The sequence below is a fragment of the Rhinatrema bivittatum genome, chromosome 5 (genome assembly GCF_901001135.1).
Source record: "Rhinatrema bivittatum chromosome 5, aRhiBiv1.1, whole genome shotgun sequence".
Classification (NCBI taxonomy): domain Eukaryota; kingdom Metazoa; phylum Chordata; class Amphibia; order Gymnophiona; family Rhinatrematidae; genus Rhinatrema; species Rhinatrema bivittatum.
The window spans coordinates 520,514-532,909 of record NC_042619.1 but is presented as its reverse complement, the minus strand read 5'-3'; the positions used below and the strand labels follow the sequence as shown (position 1 = coordinate 532,909).

The 12,396-nt window shown below is 47.5% G+C and overlaps 1 protein-coding gene across 1 annotated transcript in view; it reads right to left on the bottom strand.

Annotated features, from left to right (window-relative positions):
- DCHS1 (dachsous cadherin-related 1) overlaps positions 1 to 12,396 on the bottom strand; it is a gene marked incomplete in the record, with an annotated part of 442,608 nt that overhangs the window by 241,857 nt on the left and 188,355 nt on the right. Inside the window, 1 exon segment of the mRNA XM_029601883.1 lies at positions 5,937 to 6,168. Coding sequence (XP_029457743.1) covers positions 5,937 to 6,168 — 232 coding nt within the window.

Below are 12,396 nucleotides of genomic sequence, written 5' to 3'. Positions count from 1 at the left end.
ACCTGCACGGAGCGGCAGTTACTGCCCTTAACAGAAACATGGGGGTGACCTGCACGGAGCGGCAGTTACTGCCCTTAACAGAAACATGGGGGTAACTTGCACGGAGCGGCAGTTACTGCCCTTAACAGAAACATGGGGGTGACCTGCACGGAGTGACAGTTACTACCCTTAAGAGAAACATGGGGGTGACCTGCACGGAGCGGCAGTTACTGCCCTTAAGAGAAACATGGGGGTGACCTGCACGGAGCGGCAGTTACTGCCCTTAACAGAAACATGGGGGTGACCTGCACGGAGCGGCAGTTACTGCCCTTAACAGAAACATGGGGGTAACTTGCACGGAGCGGCAGTTACTACCCTTAACAGAAACATGGGGTAACCTGCACAGAGCAGCAGTTACTGCCCTTAACAGAAACATGGGGGTAACCTGCACGCAGCGGCAGTTACTACCCTTAACAGAAACATGGGGGTGACCTGCACGGAGCGGCAGTTACTGCCCTTAACAGAAACATGGGGGTAACCTGCACAGAGCAGCAGTTACTACCCTTAAGAGAAACATGGGGGTGACCTGCACGGAGCGGCAGTTACTGCCCTTAACAGAAACATGGGGGTAACCTGCACGGAGCGGCAGTTACTGCCCTTAACAGAAACATGGGGGTAACCTGCACGGAGCGGCAGTTACTGCCCTTAACAGAAACATGGGGGGTAACCTGCACGGAGCGGCAGTTACTACCCTTAACAGAAACATGGGGGTAACCTGCACGGAGTGACAGTTACTTCCCTTAACAGAAACATGGGGGTAACCTGCACGGAGTGACAGTTACTACCCTTAACAGAAACATGGGGATAACCTGCACAGAGCAGCAGTTACTGCCCTTAACAGAAACATGGGGGATAACCTGCACGGAGCGACAGTTACTACCCTTAACAGAAACATGGGGGTAACCTGCACGGAGCGGCAGTTACTACCCTTAACAGAAACATGGGGGTAACCTGCACGGAGCGGCAGTTACTACCCTTAACAGAAACATGGGGGTAACCTGCACGGAGCGGCAGTTACTTCCCTTAACAGAAACATGGGGGTAACCTGCACGGAGCGGCAGTTACTGCCCTTAAGAGAAACATGGGGGTAACCTGCACGGAGTGGCAGTTACTACCCTTAACAGAAACATGGGGTAACCTGCATGGAGTGGCAGTTACTATCCTTAACAGAAACATGGGGGTATCCTGCATGGAGCGGCAGTTACTGCCCTTAACAGAAACATGCGGGAACCTGCATGGAGCGGCAGTTACTACCCTTAACAGAAACATGGGGGTGACCTGCACGGAGCGGCAGTTACTACCCTTAACAGAAACATGGGGGTGACCTGCACGGAGCGGCAGTTACTGCCCTTAACAGAAACATGGGGGTGACCTGCACGGAGCGGCAGTTACTGCCCTTAACAGAAACATGGGGGTGACCTGCACGGAGCGGCAGTTACTGCCCTTAACAGAAACATGGGGGTGACCTGCACGGAGCGGCAGTTACTGCCCTTAACAGAAACATGGGGGTGACCTGCACGGAGCGGCAGTTACTGCCCTTAACAGAAACATGGGGGTGACCTGCACGGAGCGGCAGTTACTGCCCTTAACAGAAACATGGGGGTGACCTGCACGGAGCGGCAGTTACTGCCCTTAACAGAAACATGGGGGTAACCTGCACGGAGTGGCAGTTACTGCCCTTAACAGAAACATGGGGTAACCTGCATGGAGTGGCAGTTACTATCCTTAACAGAAACATGGGGGTATCCTGCATGGAGCGGCAGTTACTGCCCTTAACAGAAACATGGGGGTGACCTGCATGGAGCGGCAGTTACTACCCTTAACAGAAACATGGGGGTGACCTGCACGGAGCGGCAGTTACTACCCTTAACAGAAACATGGGGGTGACCTGCACGGAGCGGCAGTTACTACCCTTAACAGAAACATGGGGGTAACCTGCACGGAGCGACAGTTACTGCCCTTAACAGAAACATTGGGGTAACCTGCACGGAGCGGCAGTTACTACCCTTAACAGAAACATGGGGGTAACCTGCACGGAGCGGCAGTTACTGCCCTTAACAGAAACATTGGGGGTAACCTGCACGGAGCGGCAGTTACTACCCTTAACAGAAACATGGGGGTAACCTGCACGGAGCGGCAGTTACTACCCTTAACAGAAACATGGGGGTAACCTGCACGGAGCGGCAGTTACTGCCCTTAATAGAAACATGGGGGTAACCTGCACGGAGCGGCTGTTACTGTCCTTAACCGAAACATGGGGGTAACCTGCACGGAGCGGCAGTTACTACCCTTAACAGAAACATGGGGGTAACCTGCACGGAGCGGCAGTTACTGCCCTTAATAGAAACATGGGGGTAACCTGCACGGAGCGGCTGTTACTGTCCTTAACCGAAACATGGGGGTAACCTGCACGGAGCGGCAGTTACTACCTTGGGAAGCTTGCTGGGCAGACTAGATGGACCATTTTGGTCTTTTTCTGCCGTCATTACTACATCTTACTATGTGGCAGAGTCCTGCCTCCTTATACGACCGCACCCATTCAGTGCAGCCTTGATTCCCCCAAACTCAGAGGATAGGAACACAATCCTCAAAGCGACAATATTTACAAATACTACTCTCCAAAGATTTTTCACATGAACATTGTTTTCCTGCTATGATGGCGATGGTGGGGTATTATGGGAGACCTCCAGACATTAAATTCATTTTTGGATTCTGGATGTTATTATATCAACGTAGTAATAATGCATGACCCTGCCGTTGCACACCAGCATCTGATGTGTGGTTCTGAAGCCTCACGTGGCCCATCCCACGTGGCCAGTTCTTATGTTACTGCAGTGGGTCTGCACTGTTCTCCAGGAGTGACCCAGTGACTAAGTCTCCCCTGCTGAGGATCAGGGAGTGCAGCTTCCCCCTCTCTCACCACTGCAGCTCACGAGTTCACTTCAGTTCAAGAGACTTCCTTGGCCTGAAAACATGACACACGTTGCCAAAGCAATAAATAAAAGACCTCATTTCACTGAGACCTTTCTCCCATTCTCTGTCTGTAGGAAAAAAGCTTAAGTGAATCAGGCCCAAAGCCGTGAAAGGAAAGAATTACAAAGGAATGGTCTACGGAGCTGGGGCTGTGCTGCATTCTCTCTCGTCAGATTACGTTTCTGCCCTGGTGACAACAAAATTCATTGCTAGAGCTGCTGATCTTCTCTTTTCCGCTACCCTCTCATATGCACAGACACCTCCGCACCCTTCTCTCACATGCACCAGTGCACCCCCTCATCTCTCACATGCACAGATACCTCCCCACCCTTCTCTCACATGCACCAGTGCACGCCCTCATCTCTCACACGTACAGACACCTCCCCACCCTTCTCTCACATGCACCAGTGCACCCCCTCATCTCTCATATGCACAGACACCTCCTCACTTCTCTCACTTGCACCAGTGCACCCCCTCATCTCTCACATGCACAGACACCTCCCCACCCTTCTCTCACATGCACCAGTGCACCCCCTCATCTCTCACACGCACAGACACTTCACCACCCTTATCTCACATGCACCAGTGCACCCCCCATCTCTCACATGCACAGACACCTCCCCACCCTTCTCTCACATGCACCAGTGCACCCCTCATCTCTCACACGCAAAGACACCTCCCCACCCTTCTCTCACATGCACCAGTGCACGCCCTCATCTCTCACACATACAGACACCTCCCCACCCTTCTCTCACATGCACCAGTGCACCCCTCATCTCTCACTCGCACAGACACCTCCCCACCCTTCTCTCACATGCACCAGTGCACGCCCTCATCTCTCACACGTACAGACACCTCCCCACCCTTCTCTCACATGCACCAGTGCACCCCTCATCTCTCACTCGCACAGACACCTCCCCACCCTTCTCTCACATGCACCAGTGCACGCCCTCATCTCTCACATGCACAGATACCTCCCCACCCTTCTCTCACATGCACCAGTGCACCCCCTCATCTCTCACATGCACAGATACCTCCCCACCCTTCTCTCACATGCACCAGTGCACCCCCTCATCTCCCACACGCACAGACACCTCCCCACCCTTCTCTCACAGGCACCAGTGCAACCCCTCATCTCTCACATTCACAGACACCTCCCCACCCTTCTCTCACATGCACCAGTGCACCCCTCATCTCTCACATTCACAGACACCTCCCCACCCTTCTCTCACATGCACCAGTGCACCCCTCATCTCTCACATGCACAGATACATCCCCACCCTTCTCTCACATGCACCAGTGCATCCCCTCATCTCTCACACATACAGACACCTCCCCACCCTTCTCTCACATGCACCAGTGCACCCCTCATGTCTCACATTCACAGACACCTCCGCACCCTTCTCTCACATGCACCAGTGCACGCCCTCATCTCTCACACGTACAGAAGGAGGATGGGGTGCAGCAAGGCACCCCATCCTCCTTCTTATATGCACCAGTGCACCCCCTCTTCTCTCACACACACCAAGACACTCAATCCTTATTCTTACATGCACTAATGCACCCCTTCTTCTCTCACATGCACCGACACCTCCTCATTTCTCTCACATTCCCCAAGACACCCCATCCTCCTTCTTACATGCACTATTGCACCCCTTCTTCTGACATGCACCAGTGCACCCTCTCTTCTCTCACATGCACCAAGACACCCCATCCTCATTCTTACATGCACCAATATCCCATCCTCATTCTTACATACACCAGGGCCCCCCCTCTTCTCTAAGACACAAGACACCTCCTCACTTCTGTCACAAACACCAAGACGCCCACTAACTTCTCTCAAATGCAACACATGTCATCCCCAGTCTTACATGTACCAATGCAGTTCTCTTCTCTCACACACACCAACACACCTCATTTCTTCTCTTAAATGCACCAACACATCTTATTCGTAGTCTTACATGCACGAAGACACCTCCTCACTTCTCTCACATGCACCAACACACCTCATCCCTAGTGTTACATGCACAAATGCACCCTCTCTTCTCTCACACACACCAACACACCTCCTTTCTTCTCTTAAATGCACCAACACATCTTATTCGTAGTCTTATATGCACCAATGCACCCCCTTTTCTCTCACATGCACCAACACACCCCATCTCTAGTCTAACATGCACCAATGCACCTCTTCTCACACATACACCAACACACCTCCTTACTTCTCTTACATGCAACACATTCTATCCTTATTCTTAATGGACAAATGTACCCCTTCTTCTCACACACACCCCACAAGACCTCCTCGCTTCTCTCAAATAGTGCCAACACATGCCATCCGTTGTCTGACATGCACCAATGCACTCCCTCTTCTCACAAATGCACCAAGACACCTTCACCCTTTTCTCAAATGCACCAACATACCCCATCCCTAGTCATACATACAACAATGCACCCCCTCTTCTCTCACTCACACAAACACACCCCATCCCTCTTCCTACATGCACCAATGCACTCCCTCTTCTTTCACACACACCAACATAAACTATCCTTCTACTTACATGCACTAACACATCCCTTCTTTTCTTACATGCAAAAAAACAACCCCTTACTTCTCTTAGAAACACTAATTCACCCCCTTACTTCTCTCACATACCCTAACACATCTCATCCCTAGATTTACATGCACCAATGTATCCCTTCTTCTCTCACATGCAGGAAGATACCTCCTTACTTCTCACAGACATGAAGACACCCCATCCTTCTCTCACAAACCCTAGACATCCCCTCACTTCTCTCATATACACCATAGCACTCCATCCCTAATCTTACATGCACCATAGCACTCCTCTTCTCACACTCTTACCAAGATCTCTCCCTCCTCGTCACATACACAGCGATACTCCTATGTTCATCTTTCTTACCTGTCTCCTTGTTCAGAGTGAAAAGTGGAGGGTTGTTCCCAGAGACAATTCGATAGGTCACTTTACCGTTGACTCCTTCATCCTTGTCATAGCCAGTTACTGTGATGACTGATGTCCCAGGCATGCTCTGTGTACTCAGGCTCACCGCATAGTCCACAGGATAGAAGACAGGGTGATTGTCATTTATATCATCCAGAAATACCTTTACATAGGCCATGGAGTTCAGCCCTCCCTACAGAGAAAGTGGATTCCAGAGTTAGCGGCTCAGCGTGGCAGAGTGAGATTCATACAGATTCAGGAGAGTGGAAGAGAAATGATTAGCGCAGAAAGCTGAGAATAACGGATGCAATGCTTTAAATTCCACTTAACCCACCGATGCTCATGATGATCTCGGGCAAATCACTTCATCCTTCATGACCTCAGCTACAAATTTATGGGGTTATTTATTATGTTGAATTAGGGGTTTAATGTACAGTAAATGTCTTAACCTATTATGTCCCAATTTTGTTAAGAAGCTATCTTCTAAATAGGACACTGGGACATAATGGGTTAATGCAGAGATTTATTTATTTATCTTGTATTTATTTCTCATTTCTTATATACCACACATCAGATACCAGAACTGGCCAGAGCGGTTCACAATTAAAACGCAATTAAAATACAATCAATGCAAACATGCACATAATCAAATAACATACAGCTCGATACTTCACTTAGATGCAGCTCCAGCACTGCTCTCTACATCAATGATGGGGGTGGAAGGTAAATAGAACCAAAAAGTTACTAATAAAGGCCAAGAGTATCAGATAAATATGAGAAAAAAATAAGTGTGAAAGCTCGCTGGGCAGACTGGATGGGCCATTTGGTCTTCTTCTGCCGTCATTTCTATGTTTATATATATATATATATATATATGTTAAAAGTTTCTTAATACCTTGATAACCCTGAAGTAAACACTGTCTACGTTGGAAACAGCCAAGCCTTTACCTTTTTCCTAAAATTAAGGTAATTCTGTTTGACCCTCACCTCCAGTAGAGCTGAATTCCATAACTCTGAGCCACTAACTGAGAACATCCTTATCGTGTTTCATACCTTACAGATGTCTTGTCTAGATGGAACCAACACCAAGGCGGCTGATTTTGAGTGTAGATTACGAGTGGGGACATAACTCTTAATCTTTTCTTGTACATAATCTGTGCCCCCTCTATTTAATGCCTTGTACATCAGAATCATTAATTTAAAATTAGCCCGCTCTGCAATAGATAGGTATCAATGAAGGCGTCTTAATAAAGGTGTCACACTCATCCTACGTGGGAGACCAAAAATCAAATGCTCCGCCATGTTTTGTACTACCTGTAAACGTTGCGAACTTTTCTTAGGGAGAGCAACTAATACTATGTTACATTAGCCTAGTACTGGACAAACTAACGCCTGTACCACCAATCTGAAAACAGGTAAATCTAAAAAAACTCAGAGTCTCCTCAGCTAAGTCGAAACCATACTCTCTGAACCATTGAGGAAATGTGAAAATCCATAGTCAGGGCCTCATCTATTATTATCCTCAAATTCCTCACTTTGATTTCTCACAATAGCCACATCTCCTATCCTTAAATGAATTCAGGCCTTAGGGATCCCCTCCTTCCCTATACATATCCATTCTGTTTTGTCAACATTCACTAAAAGCTTTTGAGAATCAAATCACTCCAAAATCTTTTTTAACCCTCCACTGATTCTGATCAGTGAATCCGACAATTCGTCTTCCACGGGAAACAATAACTGCATATCATCAGAATAAATAAGGCCCTCAAATCCTTCATCACAAATAAGTGAGCGTAATAGCTGAAGGAAGAGATTAAACAAGAGGTGAACCCTGCAATCTAATCTGTTTGCTTTTGACACAACCCCCCTCACACATACCACAGACGATCAACCTGTCAAAAAGGAAGATAACTAATCCCTAACCCTACCACCAAAGCCTTGAGGCACTTGACAAACCCAGCAGTATCACAACCACTGGCACTCCCCTGTCTCTATACTTCAAAACCTCCTTCTGCAAGGATCCTATCAGATTCCCTGCTATAACCCTTTCTAACCCCAGACTGACACCTATCCAACCCCCTCACCTCTTCCAAATGACAACTGTAAGCACTCTACCTTCTCTAATAATTTATTTATTTAGAAATTCTTATATACCGGTATTAGTGGGGACATCATACCGGTTCACATATGAACAAAAGGCTTGGAAAATACATATTAACAGGGAATATGAACTGGGAGAAAGGGTTAACCAAGAACAGCATGGAAGGATAGATTAAACGTAAACAAGAACAATCAAAAGTTAACAAACTTGCTCCTTAATGTAAGGAATATGCGGTCAGCATGAGGTGATGCAGGGATGGTGTGGAAGGGGTATTCTGTTCTGGATAGGCTTGTTTAAACGGAAATGTTTTTAGTTTCTTTTTGAATTTGATCACACTTGGTTCAAGGCGTATGTTCACGGGGAGGGAATTCCAGAGGGTGGGGCCTGCGATAGAGAGGGCGCGTTCGCGAGTGGAGGTGAGAAGGGCTGTTTTCAGTGAGGGTACATGTAGGGTGCCTTTGTTGGTTGATCTGGTGGGTCTAGAGGACTGGGGGGCATTGAAGGGGAGGTCGAGCCAGTTGGAGTGGTGGGCGTGGATGGATTTATGTACAATGGTAAGGGTTTTGTAGTGGATGCGGGAGAGAATGGGGAGCCAATGTAGGTCTCTGAGGATGGGGGTGATTTTTTCGTGTTTGCGGGTGTTAGTGATGAGCCTTGCTGTGGCATTTTGTAACATCTGAAGGGGTTTTATCATAGACAGGGGGAGCCCAAGGAGGAGTGCGTTGCAGTAGTCTAATTTGGAGGTTATGGTGGCTTGAATCACTGTACGGAAATCTTGGGTGTATAGTAGGGGTCTTAGTTTTTTTAGTACGTTGAGCTTAAAGAAACCAGCTTTTAAAATGGAACTGATGTGCGGTTTCATATTTAGTTGAGGGTCAAGGAAAACTCCAAGGTCCCTGATGGATGGTTGTGTTGTGATAGGGTTTAGCTTGGGGTCATTAGACTGGGAGGAGGTGAGGGCGGGATGCGAGGAGATGAGAAGGAGTTCAGTTTTATTGGTGTTAAGGGCAAGGTGTAGGTTGGTGAGGAGGGAGTTGATGGCTGATAGACAGCTTTCCCAGTGCTTTAGGGCATCGGAGATAGAGGTGTGGATGAGGATAATGATCTGAACATCATCAGCGTAGAGATAGAACTTGAGCTTGAGGTCAGAGAGGAGATGACAGAGCGGGGTTAGGTAAACATTGAAGAGGGTAGAGGAAAGAGATGAACCTTGCGGCACTCCTTGCCGTATGGTGTGAGAGGATGAGAGGTTGTTTCCTATTTTAACAGAGAACTTTCTCTTAGATAGGTAGGATTTGAACCAAGCAAGGGCTAGTCCAGAAATGCCGATGCTTTCTAGTCATGTTAGGAGGTGATGATGGCTGATGGTGTCAAATGCAGCTGAGATATCGAGGAGTGCAAGTAGGTAACTGTGGCCTTGGCCTAGACCTCTGAGGAGGTGGTCAGATAGGGCGAGGAGTAGTGATTTGGTGTTGAAGTGTTTCCAGAAACCGAATTGGGAAACATGGAGGATCTCATGATTATCGAGATAGTCCATGAGTTGGGAGTTGACGACTTTATCCATCAGTTTGGAGATGAGTGGGAGGATGGATATGGGGCGGAAGTTGGAGGAGTCTTTTGGGTCTAAGGAAGGTTTCTTTAGGAGGGGTTTGACTACCGCATTCTTGAGTGAGTCAGGGACTCTCCCGTGGGTGAAGGAGCAATTGATAATGTCTGCTAAGGCTCCAGCTATGGTGTCAGGGATGGCTTTTAGGGCTTTGGTTGGGATGGTGTCAATGGGGTGTGAGGCTGGCTTGAGTTTTTGAAGGATATTACCAATCTCTTTTGCGGAGGTGAAGTCAAGTGTGGCCATAGCAGGTTGGGAAGATGTGAGGAAGCTGGGTGGGTCGGGGAGAGGACAGTTATTGGAGGGTGGAAATCTGGAAAGGAGGTTAGAGATTTTACTTTGGAAGTAGTTAGCCAGTTCTTCACATTTGGCTGCTGCTTCAGTATCTGGTATGATGGGGAGGGGAGGAGTGGTGAGACTTGTAACGTATGAGAAAAGCACTTTTGGGTTAAATCTGTAGTCATGGATTCTTTTTGCGTAAAAGTCTCACTTGTGTTTGAGGGTGGATAGTCTGTAGCTGTGTAGGGCTGTTTTGTAGCTTGCGGAGTGTTGCGGGGTTGGGTCCTTGCGCCATTTTCTTTTTTTTTGTCTAAGGTTGTTTTTTAGGGTTTTTAATTCTGAAGAGTACCAGGGCTTTGAGGGTTTTGCGGAGTTGTTTATGACTCGTTTGGAGAGTGGGCAAAGCTTGTTGGCGATGTCTTCAGTGAGGGTGTTCCAGGATGTTACAGCTGTGTCGGGGTCTGGGCAGAGTAGCCTGGGTAGGGATGATGATAGAGCGTCTGCTAGATCATCATTCGGGCAGGTTTTTCTATAAATTATAGTGGTGCCATGGGTGTTACTTGGGGGGGAGGGTTTGGTGGAGAGCAGGCTTTCAATAAGGTAATGGTCAGACCATGGCACGGGAGTGCAGGTGGGTGTGTTAGAGGTGAGGATGTCAGAGTTGATAAATATCAAGTCCAGAGTGTGTCCGGCTTTGTGTATAGGAGTTGCTATGATTTGCCGGAAGCCTATGGCAAGGAGGGATTGAATGAAGGATTCGCATGAAGCAGAGAGGGGAGAAGAATCAACATGGAGGTTGAAATCTCCGAGAATAATGGAGGGAATATCAGTTTTTATCCATTCAGCGATAAATTCAATTAAGGGGGAAGGGTTGGACTCAAGAGAGACGGGGGGAGCGTAAACTAGACAGATTTGCAGAGCAGTTGCTCTAAAAAGGCCTATTTCAAGGTTGGGTGGGGTAGCTATGCGGACGGGTTTAAGGTTTAGGTATTTCTTGGCTGCCAAAAGGAGTCCTCCTCCTCTTTTTTTAGGTCGGTGGATTGTGAAGATGTCATAGAAAGTAATGGGGAGTTGATTAATGAGGACGGTGTCAGAGTCCTTGAACCATGTTTCCGTGACAGCACAGATGTCTGGTTTGCAATCAATAAGAAGGTCATTAAGGATGGCGTCTTTTTGGATAGGGATTGGGCGTTGAAGAGAATTATAGAGAGGGTGGTAAGGCCTAGTAGTTGTGTCAGGGGAGAAGTGAGGATGGGAATTAGGGATTTACGAGGGGGGGGGGTTTGAGAAGTGGGGGGGGGGGTAGTCTAAGGAGGGGAAAGTGGATACGAGGGATTGGGTAAGAAGCCATTTGAGATGGGGGTGTTTCTGAGGAGGGTGGTGGAAGGGAGAGTAAGGGGAGTGTAGGAGGGAAAGCAGCAATACTGATACAGTTAAGTACAGCAAAAGATGAAACATACAGTAATTAAGGCAAGTATGGCATCAAAGCACAGTGGAAACTGTCTGGGGTTCTTTGTGTTGCTCACCGGAGGTGATCCGGAGGTCGAGCCTGCTTGAAGATTGCTAGTCGGAGAGGGCAAGAAAAGGACAGTGCTAACTAGCACAACTAGATTTGTCCAACGAGGCCCATTTTAAAACTGGTGTCACCACAGACTGTTTCACAAGCTCTGGCAGATTACCCTCCTCCAAAGACACATTAACCAACAACTGTAGCCGAGGTAAAGACCTAATCAGGAATGAAGGACAAGGGTCCAACTCACACGTAGTAACTTTACAGTTAAGCAACACATTCTGCAGTTCTGTTAAATTTGGTCATTTCCCTTCTATCATTTTTTAATTCCAAATTCCCCACAATCTCATATTCCACCCCCTCCTCTCTACCTTTAACTCCCAACTTCTGCCCAATCCATCCTCGACTATCCTGAATTTTCTTTCACCAGAAACTCACAAAACTATCCTCATTTATCACATCTGGAATCTGAAAATGAGGGAGAAAACTCACCCCTAGCAAAGACTGAGTAATCCTAAAAATTTCCTGTGATCTATTATCTGCTTTCTCAATCTTTTCTTTCAAAAACATTTTTTTCACATATCTAACTTCAAAAACATATCTATTCGCAAGTTTACGCCAATTTATCTTCCCATAAATGGGATTTTATCCAAATACTTTCCAATCTATATACTTCTTATCTTTGTTCAGATTTGTGGAAAACCAGGGTGCAGAAGCCCCCTTTTTACTTAATGAGCAGTGTGCCTAAACAGAAAACCAACATGAAGAAAGGCAAATGCCCCACAATCCTCTGATTTCTTAGCCTGACTTGGCTGCATGAACTCTAAGTGACTTATTGAGAATGACTTGCAGAATTCCCAGGACATCTGGACAGGCATTCAAGCTGGCTCCACAAGGTGATGCCTAATCATAGGGTCACACAAAG